Below are 25,868 nucleotides of genomic sequence, written 5' to 3' on the forward strand. Positions count from 1 at the left end.
GACAAGATTATGTACACTGTTATCTGCCCAAACATGTTTTAATCATAACAATAGGATGTATTATGGCCCACTGTGATAATTTGCTTGTCACAATTTTAGGAAAAGTCAATGGTAAAACAGATGTTCAAATAATTCACATTTGAAGAGAGGGGAAAAAAGTATACGTGACCCATGAGGAAGAATGTGCTTGCGCAAGCAGGGCAACATCTGCTTGCGGATTGTCCTCTAAAAGGTGTGACAGGCATAGTCGTTGCCATTTGTGATGCTACACCACTTCAGTTTTCCGCTTTTTCATGCTGCTCATTAGAGCTCTGACTGGGTTTGGCTCATTCTCTAGGTCTTTTACTGTTTTGTGTTTGGCACAGCAACAGCAGTCCAGCATTTCATAGAGGAACGCCAGGAGGACCAGAGATAGAACAGTCAGGATAAACAAGACCAGGATTACAAAACAGGCAGTGTTCCAGCCATCATGGAATGGGTAGATTTTCTGAACCTGGAATCCAACCTGCTGCAGGATCGAGGTTGTCTCATTCTTCCAGGAACCAAGAGATGACATCTTGGTGCAGGCGCCCCAAAGAACAACTGAAAGAAAAAAATAAAACGTTTCCGTTGAATACGGTTATACAGTTTTTGTACATGACATTTGGGCTGAATATGACCAAGGTCACTTTCTGTACTGTTTTTTGCTTGGTTACAAACCCCAAATACTGTACAGTTAAATTGAAATGCGTTTCTTTACTACCTCCTTTTTATTTTTTTTAAACAAAGCATGTTAATAAAGTAGGAAAAATTAACATTAATTTAATTTAACAGCTTCAATACCTTACCTAAAGAGGTATATTAGTAGATGCAGATAGACACAGATTATGGCAGAAACAAACATATGTGCAAAAATACCAAGTCACATGCACATCTCTGTAATCAGAGTTATAGGTAAAAAAGGCCATAGTTTCTTTTTAATTGGCAGTTAACCTAAAAAAGATTTCCTCACCTCTGTTTATGTGTGCTTTATTTCTTGAGACCACATGTGGGCAAACCACTGTAAACTACAGCTGATGCTCTATTGAGTGGAACTAAGGTTCCATAAAGTCATTTAGTTATGCCATATATATTGACAATGAACCAGCTCGTGTGTATTGGAAATTAAAGTGGATCTGTATTTTCTTATACTAGAAAAATAAACTTGTTTGATGTACAGGAGGGACTGTAAGCCACCTGTTCTTGCCTTGCCCCTCTCCTGCCCCAAACAACTACCAACCTGAGAATTACCTGGAACGTTTAGGTATGATGGAAAATGTTATGCAGCCATTACCTCATAATTCTGGCAAAGAAACATTTGCTGGACAGGAGAGACAACAAGCCATCTGTGCTTACCTTCCCTTTGCTCCCCTTGTGCCCCACTCAGGTATTAGACTTGGAACTTCCTGGTAAGATGGAGCTTTTGACACTGCCCTTTCCACCTCACAATTAAGTACTTAGTTTCTAAGTGTTGTAACGGGTTGTAGCACCCACCTTGTTTTGTACATTTCTTAGTCACTGGTTCTAAACTTACACAGGGTCTTTAAGCAGATTAGGGCAACGGATGAGAACAGAAAATGTAAGTAATGACTGTGTTTGGCCTTTTCTGTAAAGCGCATCTGTTATTTTACAGAATATGGATGAAACGCAGGTTCACTGTAAATTGCTGCTGATTTTGAGCTCATTTAAGGTAGTAAAATGAGAAAATTCAACTCTATATGGCAGTGAAGTATGAATGGAAACTATAGTAATCTTGGCGAGCATTCCCAGTGAACAGAATGAACAGCCACCAGACCCGGATAAATAAAGCTGTATTGTGTTGATTGCAGTAGCCAATTAACAAGCTATTTCTGCACTTGAATATGTGCCCAGTTCCCTGTAAAATGAATTGTGGAGAGGTCTAGATCTTTAGAATGGTCTGTAATAATGAAAGGCAAATCTTTTATTTCAGAGGTCACAATGAATGGCAGCAAAATCCTAATTGCTACTGTGCAATTCTTTGCATCATGGTGGGCTTTTGCCATAGTTATCAAGTATACTCAACATACTTGAATAATTATGGCACCCTTGCCTGAGAAAGTGTCTCCCTCTTGTCCCAGTCCTTTCTGCGTGCAGCATCTTTTGCCATCTTGATTGCTAGCCCAGGATGATGCAGTTCTTGCACAAGATAGGTAATTTTATTCTGGCACCCAAGGCCTTCTGAGATCATACACTGAGCATGGCGTAGTGTGCAATCAGAAGAAAATTGCATGCAAGCAAGACAAGCTTTATGGTAGAAGAGACCTACAGAATCACTTCTGCAATAAGACTACCTGCAAGCAATTTAAGAAATAGGAATACATGACGTTTATACTTTATTTTTTTTTTTGTGGTGGACTTCCTCCAGGCCCTTTTCTCACGGAGCAGATTCTGTTCTGATTAGCAGAGGATCTGTGTGTTGATCTCCAATAGATCATAGCAGAGCGGGCTGATGACACATACCCATCCTCTCAGTTTCTGCAGAGTGAACACTGACGGATCCTGCTCTGATCTATGGGCAGCTGGGAGTAAATGGACTCCGCTGTCCGTTTTTACACCTGATCTGCCTCATCAAAACAGAAGAGGACGGAGCCCCCTTCTGTTTTATATAGCAGACCCGATCAGTACCAGAGGTAGGCAGGTGTAAACGGACACAAGTCCCACCTGTTTATAGGAATGCATGGACCTTCTGAAAAACTGACAGGTATACCTGCTCGGAACAGCCGTGTGAAAGGGGCCTTACTTAAAAACATACAGATATGGTTGTTTGGCTTCTGACTTAATTGGACCTAGCTTAAGATTTCTGCGGAAAAAAAGGCCCAGTATTCTTTCTGTGCCTGTCCAAATGTCCTGTCCAAATCTTGGTTGGAGTTTACATTGATACAGTGACACTAGCCAGACTGTATGTTCATATTACACAAATGTAAAACGAGACAAGGCATTTGAAAACCTATATTTCTAGTTAGCATCCAGTTCACAAGAAAAGTTTTTTAAACCATTTTACAGTTGTGCTCATAAGTTATACATACCCTGGCAGAATTTTTCAGAGAATATGAATAATAACACAAAAACATTTCTTTCACTCATGGTTAGTGTTTGGCTGAAGCCATTTATTATCAATCAACTGTGTTTACTTTTTTTAAATCGTAATCGCAACAAACTACCCAAATTACCTGATCAAAAGTTTTAAATACCCTGGTGATTTTGGCCTGATAACATGCACACAAGTTGACACAAAGGGGTTCGAATGGCTATTAAAGGTAACCATCACCTGTGATCTGTTTGCCTGTAGTGTGTGTGTGTGTGTATTTTAAAGGTCAGTGAGTTTCTGGACTCCTGACAGACCCTTCCATCTTTCATTCATTGCTGCACTGACTGTTTCTGAATTCTGAGTCATGGGGAAATCAAAGGAATTGTCAAAGGATCTGCGGGAAAAGGTAGCTGAACTGTATAAAACAGGAAAGGGATATAAAAAGATATCCAAGGAATTGAGTGCCAATCAGCAGTGTTCAAACTCTAATCAAGAAGTGGAAAATTTAGGAGTTCTTTTGAAACCAAACCACGGTCAGGTAGACCAACTATAAAATTTCAGCCACTACTGCAAGGTAAATTGTTCGGGATGCAAAGAAAAACCCACAAATAACTTCAGGTCAAATACAAGTCTCTCTGAAATCATGTGGTGTGGCAATTTCAAGATACACAATAAGGAGCCACTTGAAGAAAGATGGGCTACACGGTCAAGTCGCCAGAAGAAAGCCATTACTACGCAAATGCCACAAAGCAATCCCGCTTGTAATACGCCAAATAGCACAGAGACAAGCCTCAAACCTTCTGGCACAAAGTTATTTGGAGTGATGAGACCAAAATTGAGCTTTTTGGCCACAACTATAAACGCTTCATTTGTAGGAGTCACCAAGGCCTATGATGAAAGGTACACCATTACTATTGTGAAACACGGAGGTGGTTCACTGATGTTTTGGGGATGTGTGAGCTACAAAGGCACAGAAAATTTGGTCAAAATTGATGGCAAGATGAATGCAGTACGTTATCAAAAAATACTGGAGGAACATTTGCATTCATCAGCCAGGAAGCTGCGCATGGGACGTACTTTAACATTCCAACATGACAATGATCCAAAACACAAGGCCAAATCGACCTGTCATTGGCTACAGCAGATTAAAGTTAAGGTTCTGGAGTAGCCATCTCAATATCATTGAGCCACTCTGCGGTAATCTCAAAGGTCATTCAAGACAGCCCAAAAATTTACAGGAACTGGAGGCATTTTGCCAAGAGGAATGGGCAGTTTTACCTTCTGAGAAGATAAAGAGCCTCATCCACAAAAGAGTTCAAGCTGTCATTGATGTTAAAGGGGGCAATACACGGTATTCAGAACTGGGGTGTGTAAACTTTTGATCAGGGTCATTTGGGTAGTTTCTGTTGTGATTATGATTTAAAAAGAGTAAACACAGTTGATTGAAAATAAATGGCTTCAGCCAAACACTAACCATGAGTGAAAAAAGTTTGTGTGTTATTATTCATATTCCCTGAAAAATAGCTAAGAAATCATAAAATCTGCCAGGCGATGTAAATTTGTGAGCACAACTGTAAGCCACACATGATTCAATTTTTCTATTTAAAAGGATAATATTGTTTGGGGATCACCTTCTGCATAATTAAAAAATGTCTATAGATTGTTTGTTTTGTTTTTAAGTTTCCTTTATTTAGTACAGTATATGACTATTGATTTAGCTAATTAAGTATACATAATCATCCATTAATGTGTCTTCTCGGTTATTGAGTGGCAAGTAGCATTCAGTACATTCTTGAAAATCAAGCTGGCTTTCAATAATGTATGCATGCACTGAGTAGGATTGCATGACCTTTTTAAAGATTACTGTACCATGTCATTTATTTTTCTGCTAATACAGGAATTTGTGCCTGACAGCAACTTCTTGTTGAACAATATGTAGTTGAACTTCGCATTATCCTCTGAGATGGATTGCAAAGCCCTAATAATTAATTTAGTAATGCATGCACCTGTGTTAGTAGCCTTATGTTTTTCCAAGTACAGGTTCTCTGAAAACATGCTGCTGTGTTTTGATACTGCTTTTTACATCTTTATGTAGGGCAGCATTAATAGGGCTGTTATCTTCATTCAGAAACCCATCACTGAATTTACTGGAAGAACATTTAGAGATGGTTTCATTTCACATAAGGATAAATGCAAGAAAAGGATGATCAATTTTTAAATGACTTTGACATAAAATTTGCATGAGAATTGTACTAGAAAACTATAACAATGCTTTCTATACTTGGTGTACTCCATTCCACGCAAATCACAGGACACCGATAACCAAATGATTTTTTAACAAAAAACAAAACAAAAAAAACAGGATTTCAACTTTAAAAGGGACCTTCAGTCATTTTTTTCAACTTTCCATCTATTAAATCTTTTGCCCTTGTTTTAAATTGGGATAGTACAACTGCCAGTAAACACCTTGTTCAGCCCACTTTCTGTTTCTTGTCTGTTAAAAAGCCTAGGCTTATGACATCATGCACAGCGCTCTCTTTCATGAGCGTTTGCCAAGAAGGGAGGGAGTCATAAGAGGGCTGGAGGTGTGCCTCTGTGCGTCTGTGTAAATCCAGGAAGATAACAGGCAGCAGCTTCAGCTGCCAACAGTTTCAAATTTCTCAATAAAAACGATTGAAAGTAAAAAATCTTAAACAAAGATATTTCATGGTATCGTTCCGAATGGCATAGTTATATATTAGAAGTAGGTCCCCCTTTCTTCTTTTATGCAGTTTATGTACTTGAGTGTGCTACTATTTAACAAGCGGATGGCTTTAGAAGCACTACATGTTTTAAATCGAGAACTCTTGGGACATTAAACTTTGAGGATGCCGAGGGCTCCCCCACAACCTAGAGCATTAAAGAAGTACTGTCTTTCAGGGGAAAAAGGGGGGGTCAGGGATAAAGTGTGTGTGTGTGCTTTTTATTGGTTCTCTGGGCAATAAATGAATAGTTAAACTTTGCAGTGTGGGGGGAGCCCCATTGCAAGGGTAGTTTTTTTTTTTTTTTTTTTTTTTTTTTTTTTAAGGAGAAATTCCCAGCTCAACTTGCCAACCAGCCTGCAACAAACCAAATTGTCCCATCTAACAGTTCACATTAAAAACAGGGGTTTAGTTTATACACATTTGCAAATACATGTGTAAGCTGCAGCTTACGCATGTATTTGCAAATATGTGCAAACTAAACCCCTGTTTTTAACGTGAATTGTTAAACAGGACAATTTGGTTTGTTGCAGGCTAGTTGGTAAGTTGAGCTGGGAATGTCTCTCTGTTTGAAATGCGTTGCCCTTCTATGTGCTCTTTGCTGTTAAGGCGTGTTATGGTTTGGGACAGTTGCCAATTGTTTGTACTGTTTTTACATTTTCCCTGTAGTTCAGCTTTTAAATAGGGGTGTTTTTATTTATTTTAAAATATATTCATAACTGATATTGGCTAGTTGCTCGGTTGGTCTATTGTGGATCAGTTGCAAAAGCAGGTCATATGTATCAAAAACAAGATTGATACAATCCGCGATGAAATCTCCACTCTACAGGTATCTCCCCCAGCTAAGACCCCATGTCAACAGGTACAACTGACACTCCCCCTATTCAAATCTGCTATCACAGACGAAGTTGCTAAACTCCTTTCTATCGCCCACCTAACCACCTGTCCCCTGGACCCTATTCCCTCTCATATGCTATGGTCGCCCTCTGACTCCATCCTACACTCTATAACCCACACCTTCAATCTCTCCCTCACCTCTGGTGTCTTCCCCAATGCTCTAAAACATGCACTGGTCAACCCCATACTTAAAAAGCCGTCCTTGGATCCTACCAACCTTAACCTACGCCCTATCTCCTTGCTCCCCTTTTCCTCTAAACTCCTTGAACGCTTGGTTTACAACCAACTGAGTGACCACCTCATTAAAAACAACCTTCTTGATCCCCTTCAATCTGGATTTCGCCCTCAACACTCCACATAAACTGCTCTTTTAAAACTCACAAATGACCTACTAACTGCAAAAACCAACGGACACTATTCTGTACTCCTACTTCTGGATCTTTCAGCTGCCTTTGACACGGTGACCACCCCCTCCTCCTCAAAAAACTTTACTCCCTCGGTCTCCGTGACTGTGCTCTTCAGTGGCTCTCATCCTACCTATCCCAACGCACCTTCAGTGTCACTTACAATTCTACTTCCTCCACTCTTCTTCCCTTCTCTGTCGGGGTCCCCCAAGGTTCTGTTCTTGGACCTCAATATCATTTCTACGCTGACGAACCACAAATCTATCTCTCCACCCCTCAACTCACTCCATCAGTCTCCTCACGCATCACTAACTTACTAACCGACATCTGTATGGATGTCACACCACTTCCTCAAACTCAACTTGTCCAAAACCGAGCTTATAATATTTCCTCCCTCACGTGCCTCTTCCCCTGACTTGTCTGTCAAGAGCAATGGCACAACCATCCACCCGTCCCCACATGTCGGGGTACTAGGTGTTATCCTGGATTCTGAACTCTCCTTTCGGCCCCACATCCAAATCACTTTCCAAAGCTTGCCGCCTCAACCTCCGCAACATCTCTAAACTACGTCCCTTTCTAACCCATGAAACCACAAAGCTCCTGATTCACTCCCTGGTTATCTCTCGCCTCAACTACTGCAACTCCCTCCTCATTGGCTTACCTTTAAAAAGACTATTCCCCCCTTCAGTCCATCATGAATGCTGCTGCCAGACTCATCCACCTTACAAACCGATCAGTGTCTGCTACCCCTCTCTGCCAATCCCTCCATTGGCTACCACTCGCCAATGAATTAAATTAAAAATACTAACAATAAGTTACAAAGCCATCCACAACTCTGCCCCCAGCTACATCACTAGCCTAGTCTCAAAATACCAACCTAATCGCCCTCTCCGTTCCTCCCAGAACCTCCTGCTCTCTAGCTCCCTCATCACCTCCTCCCATATCCGCCTCCAGGACTTCTCCCGAGCCTCGCCCATCCTCTGGAATTCCCTACCTCAATCTGTCAGACTGTCTCCAAATTTATCCACATTTAAGAAATCCCTGAAAACGTTCCTCTTCAGAGAAGCCTAACCTGCCTCCATCTAACAACTGCACTATTTTCTCCATTAGCTCATCCCTTACAGCTATTACCCTTTTGAATAACTTGACCCTCCTTCCTAGATTGTATGCTCTAACGAGCAGGGCCCTCTGATTCCTCCTGTATTGAATTGTATTGTACTTGTACTGTCCTCCCTAACGTAAACGCTGCATAAACTGTTGGCGTTATATAAATTCTGTATAATAGTAATAATAATAATAATATGTGCCTAAAAGAAGCTTTGGTACTCAATTACTGGACTTTGTTTTTTTTTGTTTTTTTTTAAACCATCTCATCGCAACACTAACTCTAGGGTCAATCCACGCCAGTGCCTTTTTGGTGCGTTGCGGTAAAAAAAAAAAATCCTACTTGCTGCATCTTTAACCGCCTGCCGACCCCTGGCCGTCAATTGACGGCCAGGCGGCGCAGCTCTCGTTGCGGGCGGACGTCATATGACGTCCTCGCTTTCTTAGGCCACCAGGGGGCGCGCGCGCCGCCGCCGCCGGCGGCGATCGCGAGCGCGCCGTGTCACTAAGCACCCAGTGCGCGTGCCCGGCGGCCGCGATGTCTGCCGGGCACCCGCGATTACCGGCAACACAGCAGGACCGTGGATCTGTGTGTGTAAACACACAGATCCACGGTCCTGTCAGAGGAGAGGAGACGGATGGTGTGTTCCCAGTACAGGGGAACACCGATCGGTCTCCTCCCCTAGTGAGTCCCCGCCCCCTACAGTTAGAATCACTCCCCTAGCAACACAGTTAACCCCTCCATCACCACCCAGTGTTAACCCCTTCACTGCCTGTCACATTTATACAGTAATCAATGCATTTTTTTAGCACGGATCGCTGTATAAATGTGAATAGTCCCAAATATGTGTCAAAAGTGTCCGATGTGTCCGCCGCAATATCACAGTCACAATAAAAATCGCAGATCGCCGCCATTACTAGTAAAAAAATAAAAAAAAATAAAAATGTTATAAAACTATCCCCTGTTTTGTAGACACTATAACTTTTGCGCAAACCAATCTATATACGCTTATTGCGATTTTTTTTTTTTTTTTTTTTACCAAAAATATGTACAAGAATACATATCAGCCTAAACTGAGAAAAAATTTGTTTTAAAGAAAAAAAAATTGGATATTTATTATCGCAAAAGGTAAAAATTATTGTGTTTTTTTTTAAAACTTGTCACTCTTCTTTTGTTTATAGCGCAAAAAATAAAAACCTATAAACAAATATAAAACAATGGTACAGGATAGAACCTATAGAGGTAACAATAGTATTGAATTCAGTCATATACTGGTGCTGCGGTTAAAAAAAACAACAGTTAAAGTGTATGCCAGGACAAAATAATACAAATATGCAGTCCATCTCTGTAATACATGCATGTATGCCTATATTTTATGCCTTTTAGGGCCCTTTACCTACAAAAACTGACTTGCTGATTCTGGCAAAAAATGCATTCCACTCCCAATTTCCTGTTATGCTCTGACAATACTGCAGCCATTTCCTGACTGAAATTGAAAAAAATGGCATTAAACTTGTCCAGTTGTTGTTGTTTGTTTTGTTTTTTTTTTTTTTTTTTTGCTAAGACTACAGAATAATTCCCCTCTCCTTGTCACCACAACATAGGGAGAGGTGTTCTGTAGTAATGCTGGAGTGCGCATGCACAGATCTGAGTGTTCCGAGTAAGCGCTGTTCTACCTGAGTAAAAACTGCGACCCAAACAACATCAACAATCCCATTTATCTCATCATTGCTGGCTAACCTGCCCGGAGAATTGAGCAGAATGTGTATGTGATGGTCTGTCAGAGCACCCCGCAACAGAGGAAAACCCAGCTCCAAATCCATTCAGGAGGCCTTTGCCCATGAAGCAAGCGAAATGGTGCCAGTTGCTTTCACTCGTAGCTACAGTTGGAAGCTTTCAGTGAAGACCTGGCTACCAGCTCTCTTGGTAGCAACAATAACTGCAATCTTCTGTAGAGGTTTGAAGACCTGCTACAGAGAGCTCTGAACATCTTGTCTAAGAAACCTACTGATCAACTTACCAGAGTTTCAGGAGCTTGGCAGAAGAGCCACACCCCTGCACTCTAGGTTCAGTGGCATAACTACAGTGCTCAAAGGCCACGGAGAAGAAATCACACTCCTTAAAACCCACAAAGGCAGCTTTATTAGCACAACTTGAAGATTCAGGAAATTTAAACCAGAGGCCAAATTTACGACTGCCAGAGCCAGTCCTGCAATGTTTCATGAACTTGCCTGAGCTAACAGTTGCGTGAATCAAATTCGACAGGATTCATTGGGAGTGAACATGAAGACTTGGCCCTCCAAAAGCTATTGTCCGCATGCGCTACTTTGAGGATAAAATACTCCTTTAAAACAAAAAATCAAACAGTGGCTGGAGTTAAGTTTGCTTCAAAGTCCTCCCCCTGCTTGCAATGAGTTCTGAAAGTCCTCTGGTGTACTTGAATAATACACCAAACAGGAGGTCCCCTGCCGCACGTAGTCCTGGATGACCAGCTCCTTTTGTGAGAAATGCAGAATGGAACCTCCAAGGCGATTCTTATAAGATTGCAAGTTCTAACCTTGGATGTGCGTGCATTATCTTACTCCTCTTTTTACCTGCATGGGCCCTTTTAAAGCCCGTTTGGTCAGATACTTTTTGCCCATGGTTGAGGCTCTATTTTAGACTTTAAAGTTACTGTTTAGACCTGTTGTCTGTTATGGAACTGCAAAGCCCCTTGATCTAGGCATTTTAAAACAGTTACAGATGATGTTTTATTTTCAGCCTTTGATTTTTGTTCTTCTCTCTTGGATTTTCTAGGCCCAAGACTGTGTCTAATTTTAGCTATGCTCTTGACCCATCCTTAGACCATTATAATCCTTTGTATGCAATGTCTACTGCTCAGCCTTTCCTGCTCCATGTGTGTAGCCCATGTCTACACTGTACAGTTCTTCTTTAGCCAAATACTTTTGCTAGGCCACTTGCTACAGTGATGAGCACAATTGCAAATTAGGAACCATTTATTTTACATAACCACAGATAGCGAGGGAGCACCTGCTTAAAGTGGAGGGCCACCCTGAAAAAAAAAATTGCACCAAAAATCTTAAAATTAAAAAAAAAAACATTTGAAAAAAAAAATGTTAAACTTACCTGAACCCTTGTTGCTAGGCAGTCTTGTTAATTCTTCCTAATAACTCTTCCTGTTCCGCGGTGTGTCCTGTTCCTCAGTGAGCAGCCCCGTTGCCTTCTGGGAACTGTGTGTGTGTTCCCAAAAAACCACAGGGCCGTTCAGAGCGTTAAGCTGCTGGCGCATGCGCAGTAGGAAACTGGCAGTGATGCCGAAAGGCTCCACTGCCTGTTTCCCTTAGGATGGCGGTGCCGGGACCCAAGAGCCGAGGGACAGGCGGCCGACATCGCGGGGCACCCAGGACAGGTAAGTGTACTTATTTAAAGTCAGCAACTACAGTTTCGTTGGCCGGAATCCCACTTTAAAAATAGCATTTTCCTGTGGAATATAATTTTATATGATGCATATTACCATTTTGGAATTGAACTATAAAATTTGCAGTGTATTATGCCTAATTGATATCCAGGTCACCTGCTATTTCTTTATTGCTCTTAGTTTCTCTTCCTTTTTAGTTGTTTTACATCACAGCTTCTCTTTAGTCCACACTGGGATGCCTGATTTCCATGTTTGTGAACCACCCCCTCCCACTTTTTCTTGTGGGAGGGTATGCATTGTGATCTACCTTGTCATTAGCATGTTCCATGTGCAGTTCTACACAATAGCCCCATTTGATTCAACAGGCTTGTACTATACCCTCCACAGTGCGGATTCTGGTTTGGATGAGATATGCATTCATATTGTATTCCTACATGATATTTAACTACTACTGTTTCTCTTGCTGTTTATCTATTCCCTACCACCCTGTTTGTCTGACCTTGACTCTGGAGCCCCCATGCTTATCTATTACTGATGAGAGAAGTTGGTGGTGGATTGGGTGGGCTATGACTCAGTTGTACCAGTGGTAAGCCATCAGCTGCTAGATCCATGCCACCCCTATCACCTAATGTTGAGCTGTAATGTTTATATCCTCCCTAGGCACAACCCAGTCCCTAATGCACTTATGTATACCTTAAGAAAAAAGGGGGATATACTGCGCGGATGAAAAATGTAGCAACAAAAAAATATTGAGGACTGCTGCTGTTACCCAAGTGATAAAAACCAGGTAACGTATAAAAATAAGATTGCCCGCTGCACAATCACCCTTGGGGGGGTCAAGTTTTATTACCCTGCAGAGGTTATTCTGCTTGCTTGCTCGACCATCCTACCGATAGGTGGTCCATGTTATCTGGTAAGAGTCCCTGATTACCACATGCGGTATGCCATAGAAGACTCCAAACAAATCACTTGGTGGTGGAATACACACTCATTTCATCTTTTTTTGGGACTTTCTTTATTACATTGAAGGACTTATTTATTTATTCAGCAATTTCACTATTTTCAGCATTTTCTGCACATTGCACTTTATTATGTTTTTACTTTTAGTATGTCATAGCACTATACGTAATATACATTGACTAGCGCAATTTATTTTTTATTTAATATAAATATATATATGTGGGGTGTTGGTTGATCACGCGGTCTCTTTGTAACTTCGTAATGGTCTTCTCACACTGTTGCAGGTGTACTTGAGGTTTTTGAGTGGCCCACAGTTTATCATAGACTTTCTACTATGCCCCATGTTTTTGGTGCATTTTCTGAAAGTGCACTGAAAGTCTTGCATGCTGTATCTTTGGTGCACTTCAGAATATGTGCCAATAATGTGGGACATAATAGTCTGTGGGGAAACCTGCATGAAAACCATCGGTACTCCTGCACTGTAGCCAGTCTGCAGCACAGCAGTGTGAAACAGCCCTAAAACTGCTCAGTTAGAGCCCACTAGATCAAGAGTCATGATCAAACTCTCTAATTCCAAAATTTATAGGGACCTACATTTACCAAATATAACAAATTATTAAGCAGCACAGGTGGCCCAATTGATGTTGTTATTATATGCAACTGCTGAAAACCCTCTTTGGGTATCTGTGGAAGCCTATATTTTCTCCCAAACAATGATCAACAAAGTGTTATGGCTACTTAAAAACACTAGAGGCCATATAGCCAGGCTTATCACCTTCCATACACATAATATGTAAGGTCAAACTAAACATGTAGGCAAATTGATCCCACCCCACGAATGGCTTTTATGGGTAACCTATTTTTATTCTCTCCTGCATTCATAAATTCATCTGCTGGTGGTACAAACGTAACAACCACAATTCTCAATTAAGTGAAGAATGGTAAAATCATTATTTAACCAATATTTTGGTATTTACAAATTAAACATTTCATTCATATTTTTATAGATCTCTAACCACCCCTTCCTCAACCGTACCATGTTTGAGCGAAAATGCAAATCAGACTCTCATGCCCCAAACATAATCACACATATTTTTCGTACTCATTATTCTGAGCTCTTACTTTAATTATATTTGCAACCCCCAACCTACACAATGGGAAACGGAACATAGCGCAACAAACTCTGAAGAAGGCTGGATCTTCATTTGAATGTTCACAGCTAAGAGTTCTGCAAATGTCACTGCTGTGGATGCCAACTGCAACATATTACTTCTTTAGTACTTGGTCCCAACCAGTATATCAAAGACTGTCTCAGCCTATCCCCCAAATTGCTTCCAGGGACTGTTTATCTCCTGTTACATTTGGTCATATCTGTTGTGACTGCCACAAGGTCAAAATTAATGTGGGTACAACTTTATTAGACAATTTTCATGGTATTGGGATGAAACATCACAAACAAAAACCTCAAAGCTATATTGAGCAATAGGACTGGATGGGTAGAGTAAACACAAATTCATATTTGCAACACGCATCTTTACAGTAGCAAGAAGGACCATTGCTAAAGCCTCAAAGTTCCTGATTTTACCCTTCCCAAAATTCAAGCATAGCGTCTCTCAGAGAATGTCTTTTGAAAAACTTACAATTTGCTGCCATACAAGTGACCATTTTAAACAGATCTGGACTCCCTTGTTGGAACACAATCTATCATCTAAGGTTCTTCAGACCCTGAATGTGCTCAAGCAATCCGATATAACCCAAACTATCATAATCTATTTGAGCAATCGATACCCTATATAAAACTCAAATTTATTTTCTGTTTGTTAAGCTCAATATCTTTTTCCCATACACTGATATCTTGGTTCATTCAAGTCACATTAAATATTTTGGTAATTTCGATGTGTATAATTCTTTACATTGGCAAAAAGTACTCTTATTGACCAAGTGTTTACTTTGCACGTTTATGCTATTCTTTTTTTGGCAATCAAAAGACTGACCCTGGAAGATGATTCTTAAACCAGGGGTAACTGTGAAGGTCAACGACTGTTTCCTGGCCAGTAATTGTCCAGAATATGCAGCAATCATGCCATATCTATAGGAACCTTATCTTGATAATCTCTCTCTATAAGAAATTAAGTTGGCTGTAGATATGAGATGGCAGTCACTTGGCAGGATCAGGTGATGATATCAGTCACAGATGGCTGCCAAAAGATTGTTCTAGGAGAGGGCAATTGTTTGGACAAGAATCCATCCCAGTCTCTCTTCTATGAACAATAAAAGCAGCATTTGTCTATTCCTCTTCCTTTTTCCTTTTGCAAAAATGCTTGATATACACAGTAGATGCCCTTCAAGCCAGGTGAGATGCAACCAGTGCTCCTTTGAACAGGCACAGTATGGTCTGTGTAATATTACACAGTAAGGCCTGTGTAATATGTGTTTTATGGTTTGCATCCTATCATCTCATTTTGTATAGTGTATGTAGTATCCCTGGATCTTGGGCAACAAACCTGCTGTGTGCTTATGGGGAACATTCATTTTGTAGGTTGAATAAAATGTTCATATCTGTATTTAAAAATGCAAGATGGCACACATGCGAACTCTTAAAATTTGCTACTAGGAAAAACTGTATCCTACAATTGGTACACACATGTATGCTATGATGGCTATCTGCTTACAGCTACACTTTCAAAATGAGGGAGTGAAGCTTTGAGAAGGCGGGGCTTACACGGGTCAGAAAAATGGCTTTACAACATTGGTCTGTCCAGTACTATGGGCATTTGGATGTGTAAATGAAATATTGTGCAAACTTTCATTCTTGGTATATGGGAACTGCATTTTCTAGTTTAGTCAGCATTGCAAAGCCTATCACTGATCTTCAGGTTTCCAGTATTATATTCGGCACACGATTTAGGTTACCTATTCACAAACTCACAAATATGTAGACGCTGGATGAACATTTCTCCAACAAACATAGCCCTATTATAGGAAACTAAAACTAACTCTCACAAAACAAGACACTTTTGTGTGGTAAGGCTCTCGTGGAAGCATCAATTTTTCTTGACTTTAGTTCCATGAAAGTCATTTAGTGATCATTTTTAGTTTTACTTATGAATTTGGGAACATCCTGCTTCTGTCAGAGCCTTAATACATGGGTCTGTAATTTCAGAGTAAAGTCCTCTGCAAATTTTTACTGTGGTCATCTAAAGCATTGAAAGGTACTGACATGTATGGTTGTAGCTTCACAATTCTTGAACACTCCAGGAGCTTCTGAACCTGGAACCTCTTCCGCCCCTCCTATCCCTCTATTACCCCTATGATTCTAATGTCCCCCCAACTCACTGGGACAACGCAGAAGGAGGCATCAGTAAAATGCTACTCCCCAACATGAGAAATCGTCATGATATTCACCAGGGGATGACTTTGCAATTGTAAAGCATCAATACAAACTAAATATGACCTGTGAGTACAAAGAAAGGTCAAAGGGTAAATAGAATTCTGGGTCTTCCTACCAAGCAGATGAGGTATTGTATTAAATCAATATCTACTATTGATTTTTTTTTTCTGTTACATTTTTCTGACTCTTGCTGCAAAACATTTTGAAGTGTCTGTAATTGTAGATAGTGAAATGTAACAGAAAAATCAACAAGCAGTTATAGCTTAAATAGACAAAATACACGTAATTAGAGAACGCTGTCAAATGATGTGCAAATGTAAAAGCTCAGCAATGCTGGCAGACTGCTGTGAGCCGAAAAGGGATTCCTTCAGCCATCAATTTTCTATTGCTCCGTAGCATTTATGATGAACTCAAAGAGCCGCCTGGATGTGTTTAAATGTTTGCATGCCTGACAGAATGGGGCGTGAGCCATGCTAAGGAAGACAGGGTCCATGTTCTGCCTGCAGTCTAAATATTACATGTCACGGTCTCTATAGCATGTACACATTACAGCCAGGTTAAAATGTTGATTTTTTGCAGATGCCAACGTATTCTGATAAAATACATAGGCAAGATATGGGTTTCCATGAACCTACCTTCTTGTATGAGAAGCTGCCGGAGTCTGTTGTGCAGCTCCGTGTCGATTGCTCAGCACTGTGTAGATGAGACAGAGCTTGGCTGCCATTGGACAGTGCTGAATGCAGCCAGCAGACTGTTACACTGGTTCATTAGCATCCCATCCCTCCACCCAAAGGACTGAGCAACTCCACAGGAGAAGCATGCTATGAGTCTGCTGCTTTTCTGTGCAGGATTTTTTTCTTCTTTTTATTAATTTTTTCTTTTTTTTGATGCTTTGTCCTCTCAGGAAATATTCTTCTCATTCCTAATTTGTGTTTACATATGTATACTGTGTAATAGATTTGTTTACTGTCAACAAAATAAACTGAACATTTTTAATTCAATTCTAAATGGTTTTGCATATCACTATGTGATTTATATTACAGCTGTGATATGTAGTCATTATTTCAAACATAATTTTTTTCATGTTTATTTACCTTGACATACAGTTGTAGACCAGATAAAGATGTACTCTAGTTCTCGATTGTCTTTCCTTTTTATTACGGTTTTATCTACAGCAGTGTAAGGCCTCATACTCTTAAATTGTATACTTTAACAAGCAGGGCCCTCTAATTCTTCCTCTACTGTATTGTAACTGTAAGTGTCTCCCTTTATATTTAAAATGCTGTACAAACTGTTGGTGCTATATAAATCCTGTATAATAATAATAATGCACACAGAATTAAAAAAAAAAAAAGTATTTATTTATTTTATGCCTTCTGAATTCTGCTTCATTTTAGCCACACTGTGGCCTTGTGGCATTCAGGTTATATTTTAGAGGAGCCACCAGGGGCAAAAACTGCGTTCAGAGAGGAGCCTACTGGCATATTTTACGTGTGTGTAAGCATTAATTCCAGTGGCCAGAATAAATGAACATTCTATCCAGTATCCTATGTGCACAAATGTATTTACACTATATGTTTTATCTTTGATATTTAATGCAGGTTTTTTTTAACATCTTAGATTCTAAGTGAGTATAGTAACATATTATAAAATGTCAAAGTACATCTAAAGCCTTAAGTTGCACTGCTATCATATCATGCATATGTGATGCTGGTTTATAAATTACCAGCATCCCAAAATCCTGATGTGGAGGCCATCAGGGACACTGGGACTGGTGTGGTTAGTGATCAGGAACACTGTTGCTGGTTTACACTGGTATGGTGGCACTGGGTATAGTATGGCTAGCTATAAGGAAAAGTGGTATTGACTTACATTGGTCTGGTGACCCTGGCCCTGATGTGGTGGTGATCAGGAACACTGTTGCAGTCTGCACTGGTCTAATGACACTGTGACTGGTATGGGGGTGACCAGCGACACTGTGGCTGGTTGCACTGGTATAGTAAATCTGTACTGGTATGCAAAAAGACATTTAGGTGCCGCTCAGGCAGAGAGGTAAAGTCCAACTAGACTACTGTGAGTGCAGACAGGGAGCTCGTCCTGGCTCCAAGCTGCTGCAATGTCAAAGAAAAAGATCCATAAGCTGCACATCATGAAGCAGACCCTTGTGCATGAAGTGAATGACCTCCTCGGCCCGGACTCCAGCCAGGCTGGTATGCACTGGTATGGTTAGTGATCAGGGACACTGGCTGGCTGCACTGGCATATAGTGTACCCCAGTACAGTATCACCATAGTGTCAGTTATAGTTTATATAATAATATTTACTATAAATATTTTTATTCAGCCATTCTCTACTACATGTATAGTATATCTTAAAAATGCATTGCATAGACTACAACTTCCCTTCATTACACAAGTTACTCAAGGGAGGCATGTCTGTAAAGAACTATTTAAATACTTCTCTTTCCTGAAGCCAAACGTTTCTCCAGTCCTGTGAAATGGGCCCCAAATTCGGATAGGAAACACTTCCATCTCTGGAGTCGTCGTCGTCCCCCCCCCCCCCCCCCCCCGCAGTTTTGGTTGGTTCTTCCTGCTGTACTCCATATTACTACTGTATCTTCATACAGTATCTTCGTACAATTAATTCAGTAACCTGCAGACGATGAGAGGGTTATGTTAACCTTTTGCTTATCAAATCTTTGAACCAAATTGTCCACAGGTTTAAAACGCTGACTGGAGAATACAAAAAATAATTGTCCAAGTATTTGTCTAACCATATGTCCAATCAACACTACTGACAAACAGCTACAGAATGTATTGTGAATATTTGCCTAAGCAATTCATTCAAATTTTACCCAAAAAGGCAGACCCTCATTCTGCTCAGTGACTGGTAATTGTTGTGGACAGCTCAGTATTTGATTTTGAGGCCAAAGCTGGTCATAGATAATAGTGGACGGGACATTCATAAACTAGTTGTCCTGGTGTTGAGGCCCATCTGTGAATAATTAAGTCATATTTTGCAGTTTTTCTCTATAGCAAAAAAAAGGGGCATGAGGCAATCACAAAAAGGAAATGAGTTGGGAGATCCCCCTGTGCAATAATAACCTTTCTTTGCCTGAGGCAGTCATTATTCCCTTTGGGTGATCAGAAATTCTCAGATTTGAAAGCGCATTTGATTTTTATCAGGCAGATTCTGGAATTTTTAAGTAAAAAAAACAAAACAAAAAAAAAAAAGCCCTGGTTCACACTACTGCAACATATGATGCAAAACAACCCGAGTCGCAAAGAATCGGCTGAAGGGGGATCACATCCTAATCAATGCGACTCAGCTCGGTGCGATTTAGGAAAAGGTTCCTGAGCTATTTCAGCCGTCTGTTAACTTACAGAAGTTGCATCATCATTAGATATTTTTTTTTTTTTTTTTTTTACCCTCACCTCTCTTCTCAGGTCATCCTTGCTGCCTAAAATTCTCCTTCCAAGCACATTCCACACACACCTGAGCATAGCGAAAATGTTCGCTGCACATAGGACAGCCCATTCACTTGAATGAGCTGGCAGTCACAAGCAAGTTATACTGGAAATTGCATTAGTGTGAACCAAATCTAATACCCCAATATTTCTGTTTTCTTCTTGATGGATGTAGAATTTTGTAATGCCCTCACTAATTTTTTTATTTATTTATTTTTATTTTTCCTTTTTTCTTTTCAGCATATACAAATATTGACTCTTACAAATGTTTGTACTTACTCTGCAGATACCACAGTATACTTGTGTATAGAAAATAGTCTAAAATTAGGAATAGTTAAGACAGTAATTTTATAAAAATATATATATATATAGTGACTAACCCCGATGCTTCTTTTGACAGATGGCAGCAATGGTTCATTTAGCGGCAAACCCCTGTCTGGGACATCTAACTTCAAGTTTGGGGTCCTTGCAAAGATTGTCAACTATATGAAGGTAATATTTGTTCTTGGAATGTACTTTGTATTGATGCACTTTAACACTGATAATAAATATATATATTTTAACATTAATCACTTGACCTCCGTAAGGTTTTACCCCCTTCATGACCGGAACATTTTTTGCTATTCAGCACTGCTATTTTAACTGGCAGCTGCTTGGTCATGCAACACTGTACACAGATGAAATTTTATATAGTTTGTTTTCACACAAATTTGGTAGTATTTTATCACCACTGTTTTATTTTTTTTTTTATTATATAAACAATATTTTCTACTTTCTATTATAAAGCATCCAATAAAACCAAATTTCTTCATACATTTAGGCCAAAATGTATTCTGCTACATGTCTTTGGTAAAAACCAAAACTGCGTTCGTGAGGACACTAGTATAGTTCTGATCGTGGTCAAAGATGCTGATCTATACAGGCACTATATTGATAATGGCGGTGATCAGCGACAATCTAGCATTAACTGACATTGGCTGAGAGGGATGCTAACTGACACTGACATCGCTGGTGACACTAATACAGTGACAATACTGTACACTGTACTAATGGCACTAGTTGGTAAGAGGGTAACATGAAGGGGTTAACTGTTTTCCATAGCAAGTGTGATGTGTGCTACATTTACTAACCAATCTGCTTTTTCTCCCTCAACTCAGAGTTCATTTTGAGGGAGAAGAAACAGACAGATCTCTGCCCGTGCACAAGGTTCTGTATGTTTGTCAACACAACCGTGTGCTGTGATTGGCCACAGCTTATCTCTAGGCGTACAGCCATTATCATTGGCTGTACTCTACTAAAAAAACGTGTGCTGTGTCTAATCACAGCAGGGGGTTTGTATGCGTACAGCGTACGTATACGTCGCCGTGCCTGGTTGTACTGCCCGCTCGCAGTATACCTACTGTGAGCAGGTTATCAGGAGGTTCACTAGGACACAGAGCTTTTTGATCTCATTTTGTAAAACGCTGCGCAAACTGTTGGCGCTATATAAATCCTGTATAATAATAGACAAGGCAACCATATATTGTCCGTGTTTTTTTTATTTACAGTTTTAGCTAAATACAGTAATTGTTTTTTTTTTTTTTTTAAATTGTGCAATCTAAATAACAATAGTGTAGCACTGCCAGAAATAAATAATATCAAAATAACAAACCAAAAAAGTAATAGATATATGTGACCAAAACCCCAGTGCTGTAAGGTTCACAATCTTCATGTAATATATGCCATCAACTACCAACGTTAATAAAACATACTATATACATATTCTGGGACAAAACCTCATATGTTACCAAAACCTCAGTGCTGTAAAATTTGCATATGCTATTTTATATAGGGACAGTATGTTGGTAATGGAGGAACATCAGACCGACACAGTGGGTGGGGAGGGAGGATGGTTTCCGTGTGAGGAGTATTTCCCACCTCACATATAAGGATGTGTAAAATTAAAAAATGTTATGTATCCACCTCCAAGGTGTCAGTGGTTCCTAATAAAAATATTTTAGGATCCACCCCTGGGTGATTGTTACACACATTATTGATAAGTTTTAAACACAGCTTCCCAACATGGTCAGGTCCAAACAATATGGAGGAATGTACCTATCAATATTTGACATCTCTGACAAAGAGGTTTAGAAGTTGGATAAACCTTTGCTAATCATTGTGGTGTGTATTAGACTCTGTGGAGGCATTTGAATTGGATAAAACAATCTTTGGTGGAAATCATATGGGTGAGAGAAGTATTTACACAGTTATCCCAGTCAACAGCAGTGAGATCAGACAAATCTGTTACCCATTTTCAGTATGTACGGTCCAATTTGGTGGAATATGCATTAGAAAGCTGAAGGTAGATAGAAGAAAGTGGCTTCCCCATCACTAGTGAGGCTAATAATCATTCAAGAGGATCAGAGTCCAGGGTCAGAGGCAGTGGAAACCGTACAGAAAAGGCATGCTGCAATTGTAGAAATCGAAAAAACATCCCCTCAGGCAGTTGGCATTGTGCCCTAAGTACATTCAAGTCTAATAATTTCCCATTGGCCGTAATGTGTTTTGGGGTAGTAATGCCCTTGCCAGCCCAAAGTTTCCAAAGTGGGAATGCGAACTGTGAATGAGATCTTGGGGTTTGCAGAGAACATTGGGAACCCATTCACATTGGCGCAGAGGTCTGTGCAAAGCAAAGAGCTGTTTATTTATGTATCTGAAGCAGTGTGGAGCTGTGTGCAGCTAGAATGTGTTAGTCAGTGGGAACGCAGTGGCTGTATGGACTCGCTCACACATCCAATTTGGACAGGTATGGGTTCACTGCTCCAGACACACAATGTCTGTGTTTTGGGCTCATGCCCCTGTCCCTGAGTACCTGGATGTGGAGGGCAGCCATTGCATCTTCATCGACTAACACTGGCTGCCTGCTTGCAGCTCCATGCTTCTCCAATGGCATAAATTGCCCTGTACAGGCACCTATGTGATTTGAGGCCTTAAGAAGAAGGAATTATCAACACAAAGTAAAAAAAACTTGTTGAATCCACAGGAATCCACAGATCGTTCAGATCTGTGCCATGGTTGGGCATAAGAAAGCATACTTTATTTCTGTCTGTACTGTCTTTAACTCCACACCAGGCTGAAGACCAGCTTTTGGATGTTCCCCCTGGGGAGGGTTGGGGGTGGAGGGTTACAGCCAGCACTATAGACACTGCCTCCCTTCAGGTTCTTGCTGCAGTATATAATGGTAAAATGGAGGCTCATACTGCTCACTTGGGACAATCCCACCCTGTCCCCCAGGCAGGACTGTTCATTTTGCTGCACCTGAAACCCCTCAAAGAGCCAGCTAGAGGGAGAGGACACACACTGAAACGCCAACCAGGGAGAAGAGGTTGCCAATGTTTATTCTCACTGCCTGAAGGTGACATTCATGCACACAGCACCCTGACTGGGGAAACGGACACTTCTAGGTAACCCCATAGGCTGTGACAGTGGTTTGCAGCAGGCTGTTGCATCACATAGAGGCTTGCTCAGATAAACTGTGAGTGTTACTTCGGGGTGCCCAGCCACTGTTACACATGTTCATGGCGTTGCCTGGATGTCCCTTAATGTTCACTGCTAGCATCCAGTTGGATCGTGGCGAGTCTTCATCCATAGTACCTTGTTGTGGCATGTCAGTGGAGGTTGAACTGTCACCATTGTCAAGCTGTGTGATCGATCTGCCTACTGATGGATCACACAGCTGGCTGATAGATCATTCCATTGTGGTACCAGTTGACTCTTCTCCCTGCTTTCGTGAATGACTGCACTTGTCTCTAGCATGGTCCTGCTGCCAAAGACTAGCACAATTACACCTAATTAAATTGACATCTCTATGTGAGCAGCGTGGTCAGGCAGCAGTGATGGGGAGAAGGGGGCGATTCTGACCACAAGATGAATACTTATTTCTTATTTAGGTGTCATTGCACTGGACTCTGGCAGCAGAAACATGCTGGAATTGAGACACACACTATCATTCACAAAAAGGGGGGGGGGGGTGCTCAGCTGGTATCACAGTGCAAGCACTCACAATAGTGATGGATCTGTCAGCACTGGTGGGGCTGCAACCATAAAATAAATTGGAACAGGAAGGAACATGTGCTTCCTGCACCTCATCCGTTCTACACGTTTTTCTTTATCGTACATCACGGGACACAGAGCAGCCATAATACCTAACTGGGTTATACGCCACCTACTGGTGAATGGACACTGGTAAATCAATCAAACAAGAAGTCCTCTCCTGTATAACCCCTCCTACACAGGAAGTACCTCAGTTTTTCGCCAGTGTCTGTTAGGTGGATGGTCACTGATGTGACGTGGAGGTCTGGATGGTCCTATTAAGAATCGTGGACTTCAATCGGATCCATTCGAAAAAGCCAAATGGATGGTACCCAAGCCTCATTGGAAGGAGAGAAGATTCCTCAAGGTTTGCCTGTAATGCAGCCTTATGGCGCTGGACCCTGCGTAATGGAACCCTGTTCAGTTTTTTGTTCTGACCGAGGTGCATTCCTGTAGGTTGCTATACAGGTCCATGGGAATGAACCCCAGATTAAGGGGGACCCAGTCTCTGAAGGTCTTTTATGACAAAGCTCGCCGTGATAGGTGAAGATTGGACTCCTGTTATGTTCAGAGACCTGCAGCAGGAATGGTAAGTCTGCATTTTTACAGTTTCTCTTTAAAAAAAAAAAAAAAAAAGCGAGAGAGATCTGACTGTCTGTTCTCCTGGTGGCCACTGGGCGCAGTGTGCTGTTTACTCATGATGTGTACTTTTTGGTCATTTGGGCTGCTGTTTCTCCTCCAGCCACTAGAGGGTGCAGGCTTGCTCAGTATGGAATATTTTCCTATAGGCAGGAAGTGGAAGGGCGGCCATGGCCATGTGGTTAGCAGGGACTCTGGAGACATAACAGTAGCCCATGGATACTAACAAAGTGTAAGTACTTACTATGAGAGAACTGTGAAGCAGACAAGTCATGATTACATGCTGCATATTTACTGCTTATCCGGGGGGAACTGTACGACTGTAAGTCGATACACGCCTGAATAGATAGCAGTTCACTTTAAAGTGTTGTTGACTGCTCGGAAGGCAGGTGCAGCATAGTATACATGCTTGCAAACTTGTTGTTTAAATGCATGTTTAACTATTCACGTTTGAAAAAACATGAGCATGGGTGGCCCCAGGCCCTGACCAAGCGGGCAGCGCCCCCCCTCCGCCCAGAACGCAGCCCTCCCCCCCCCCACAGAGGCTGGAACGAAGACGGTCATGGGACCAACTGCAGTTAAGCAGGTGCATGCTTGTAAACTAGCTAAAACGCCCAGTTGCTGAAATGCATGGTTGCTAAAGATACATGTTTTTACATATTCACATAAATATACATGGTTATTCATGTTTGCATAAAGATACATGGTTATACATGATTACATGAAGATACATGATTACATAAAGATACTTGGTTGCATAAAAATACACGTGGCATAAAGATGCATGTTTATACATGGTTTGCATAGATACATGTTGCGTAATATAGGTTGCATAAATGCATGCATGTTTCCAGGGACACGTATTGCATAAGTGCGTGTTTTGCCTAATCACATAAGTTGCATAAGCACATGCTTCCATAAATGCATATTGCTTAAACGCATACTGTCATGTTTTCTTTTTGTACTACATACATATATGCTTATTTACATGAAACTGCATACATATGTGCTTATTTACATTAGGCTGTATACATGTGCGCTTATTTTCCTGGGACTATGTTCATATGTGCTTGACTGCCTGGGATGACATGCATATGTGCTTGGTTGCATTGGACTACATGCATGTGGGCTTGTTTGCCTCGGACTACGTGCATATGTGCTTGTTTGCTGTGAGCTGCATACATAAATGCATGAATGGCAAGAATACTTGTATACATGCATGTTTACGTACTTGGGTACCTACATAACGGCATGCCTGGGTACCTGCATACTTATATGCGTAAGGCGTTGCATAGCAGTAAACCCACATTGATTTGAGGACTGTGTATTAGGTTGGCTAATATAGTTGCTACGTCATTTACCTGTTATACCAATTAAATGGTTCCTGAAAGGAGGGGCAGCCGGGGGAGGCAGGTGCACCGCTCTCAGGTTCAATGATCTGGCTGTGTCCGCATCCCCAATGGACAGTGGTGTCAGATGCATCTGAGCCACTGTGGCATTTGGCATTGCAGTATTTTCCTGATGCATTCATTTTTCATCAGATGGACTGTGGCCGCATCACCTTGCTCATGCCTGATCTCTGTTAATCAAAGCCTAAGCAGGATCAAGCCCGATTAGTATATGGAGGTAAAACTGCCCGGGAATACCAGATGCTGTAAGCTTTTCCCCACTTGTGTAAGGGAGGCATCTGAGTTTGCTGTGTTTTTGAG

General features: G+C 41.0%; 2 protein-coding genes across 2 annotated transcripts in view; one reads left to right on the top strand and one right to left on the bottom strand.

The window, feature by feature from the left end:
- The window catches only part of GTF2E2 (general transcription factor IIE subunit 2), a 149,827-nt gene that overhangs the window by 37,801 nt on the left and 86,158 nt on the right, over positions 1–25,868 (top strand). Inside the window, exon 3 of the mRNA XM_073597671.1 lies at positions 19,850–19,941. Coding sequence (XP_073453772.1) covers positions 19,850–19,941 — 92 coding nt within the window. The remainder of the gene's footprint in view (positions 1–19,849; positions 19,942–25,868) is intronic.
- Positions 20–16,930, bottom strand: SMIM18 (small integral membrane protein 18). Its single transcript, XM_073597555.1, has 2 exons — positions 16,619–16,930; positions 20–582 (listed from the first exon to the last, which is right to left on the bottom strand). The coding sequence occupies exon 2, from the start codon at positions 554–556 to the stop codon at positions 266–268; it is 291 nt and encodes a 96-aa protein (XP_073453656.1). The 5' UTR covers positions 557–582; positions 16,619–16,930; the 3' UTR covers positions 20–265.

Source organism: Aquarana catesbeiana, linkage group LG01 (genome assembly GCF_042186555.1).
Source record: "Aquarana catesbeiana isolate 2022-GZ linkage group LG01, ASM4218655v1, whole genome shotgun sequence".
Classification (NCBI taxonomy): domain Eukaryota; kingdom Metazoa; phylum Chordata; class Amphibia; order Anura; family Ranidae; genus Aquarana; species Aquarana catesbeiana.

What these genes read in the sequence shown, in the direction of transcription:
- SMIM18 (XM_073597555.1), bottom strand. Translation starts at nt 556, where the DNA reads ATGTCATCTCTTGGTTCCTGGAAGAATGAGACAACCTCGATCCTGCAG.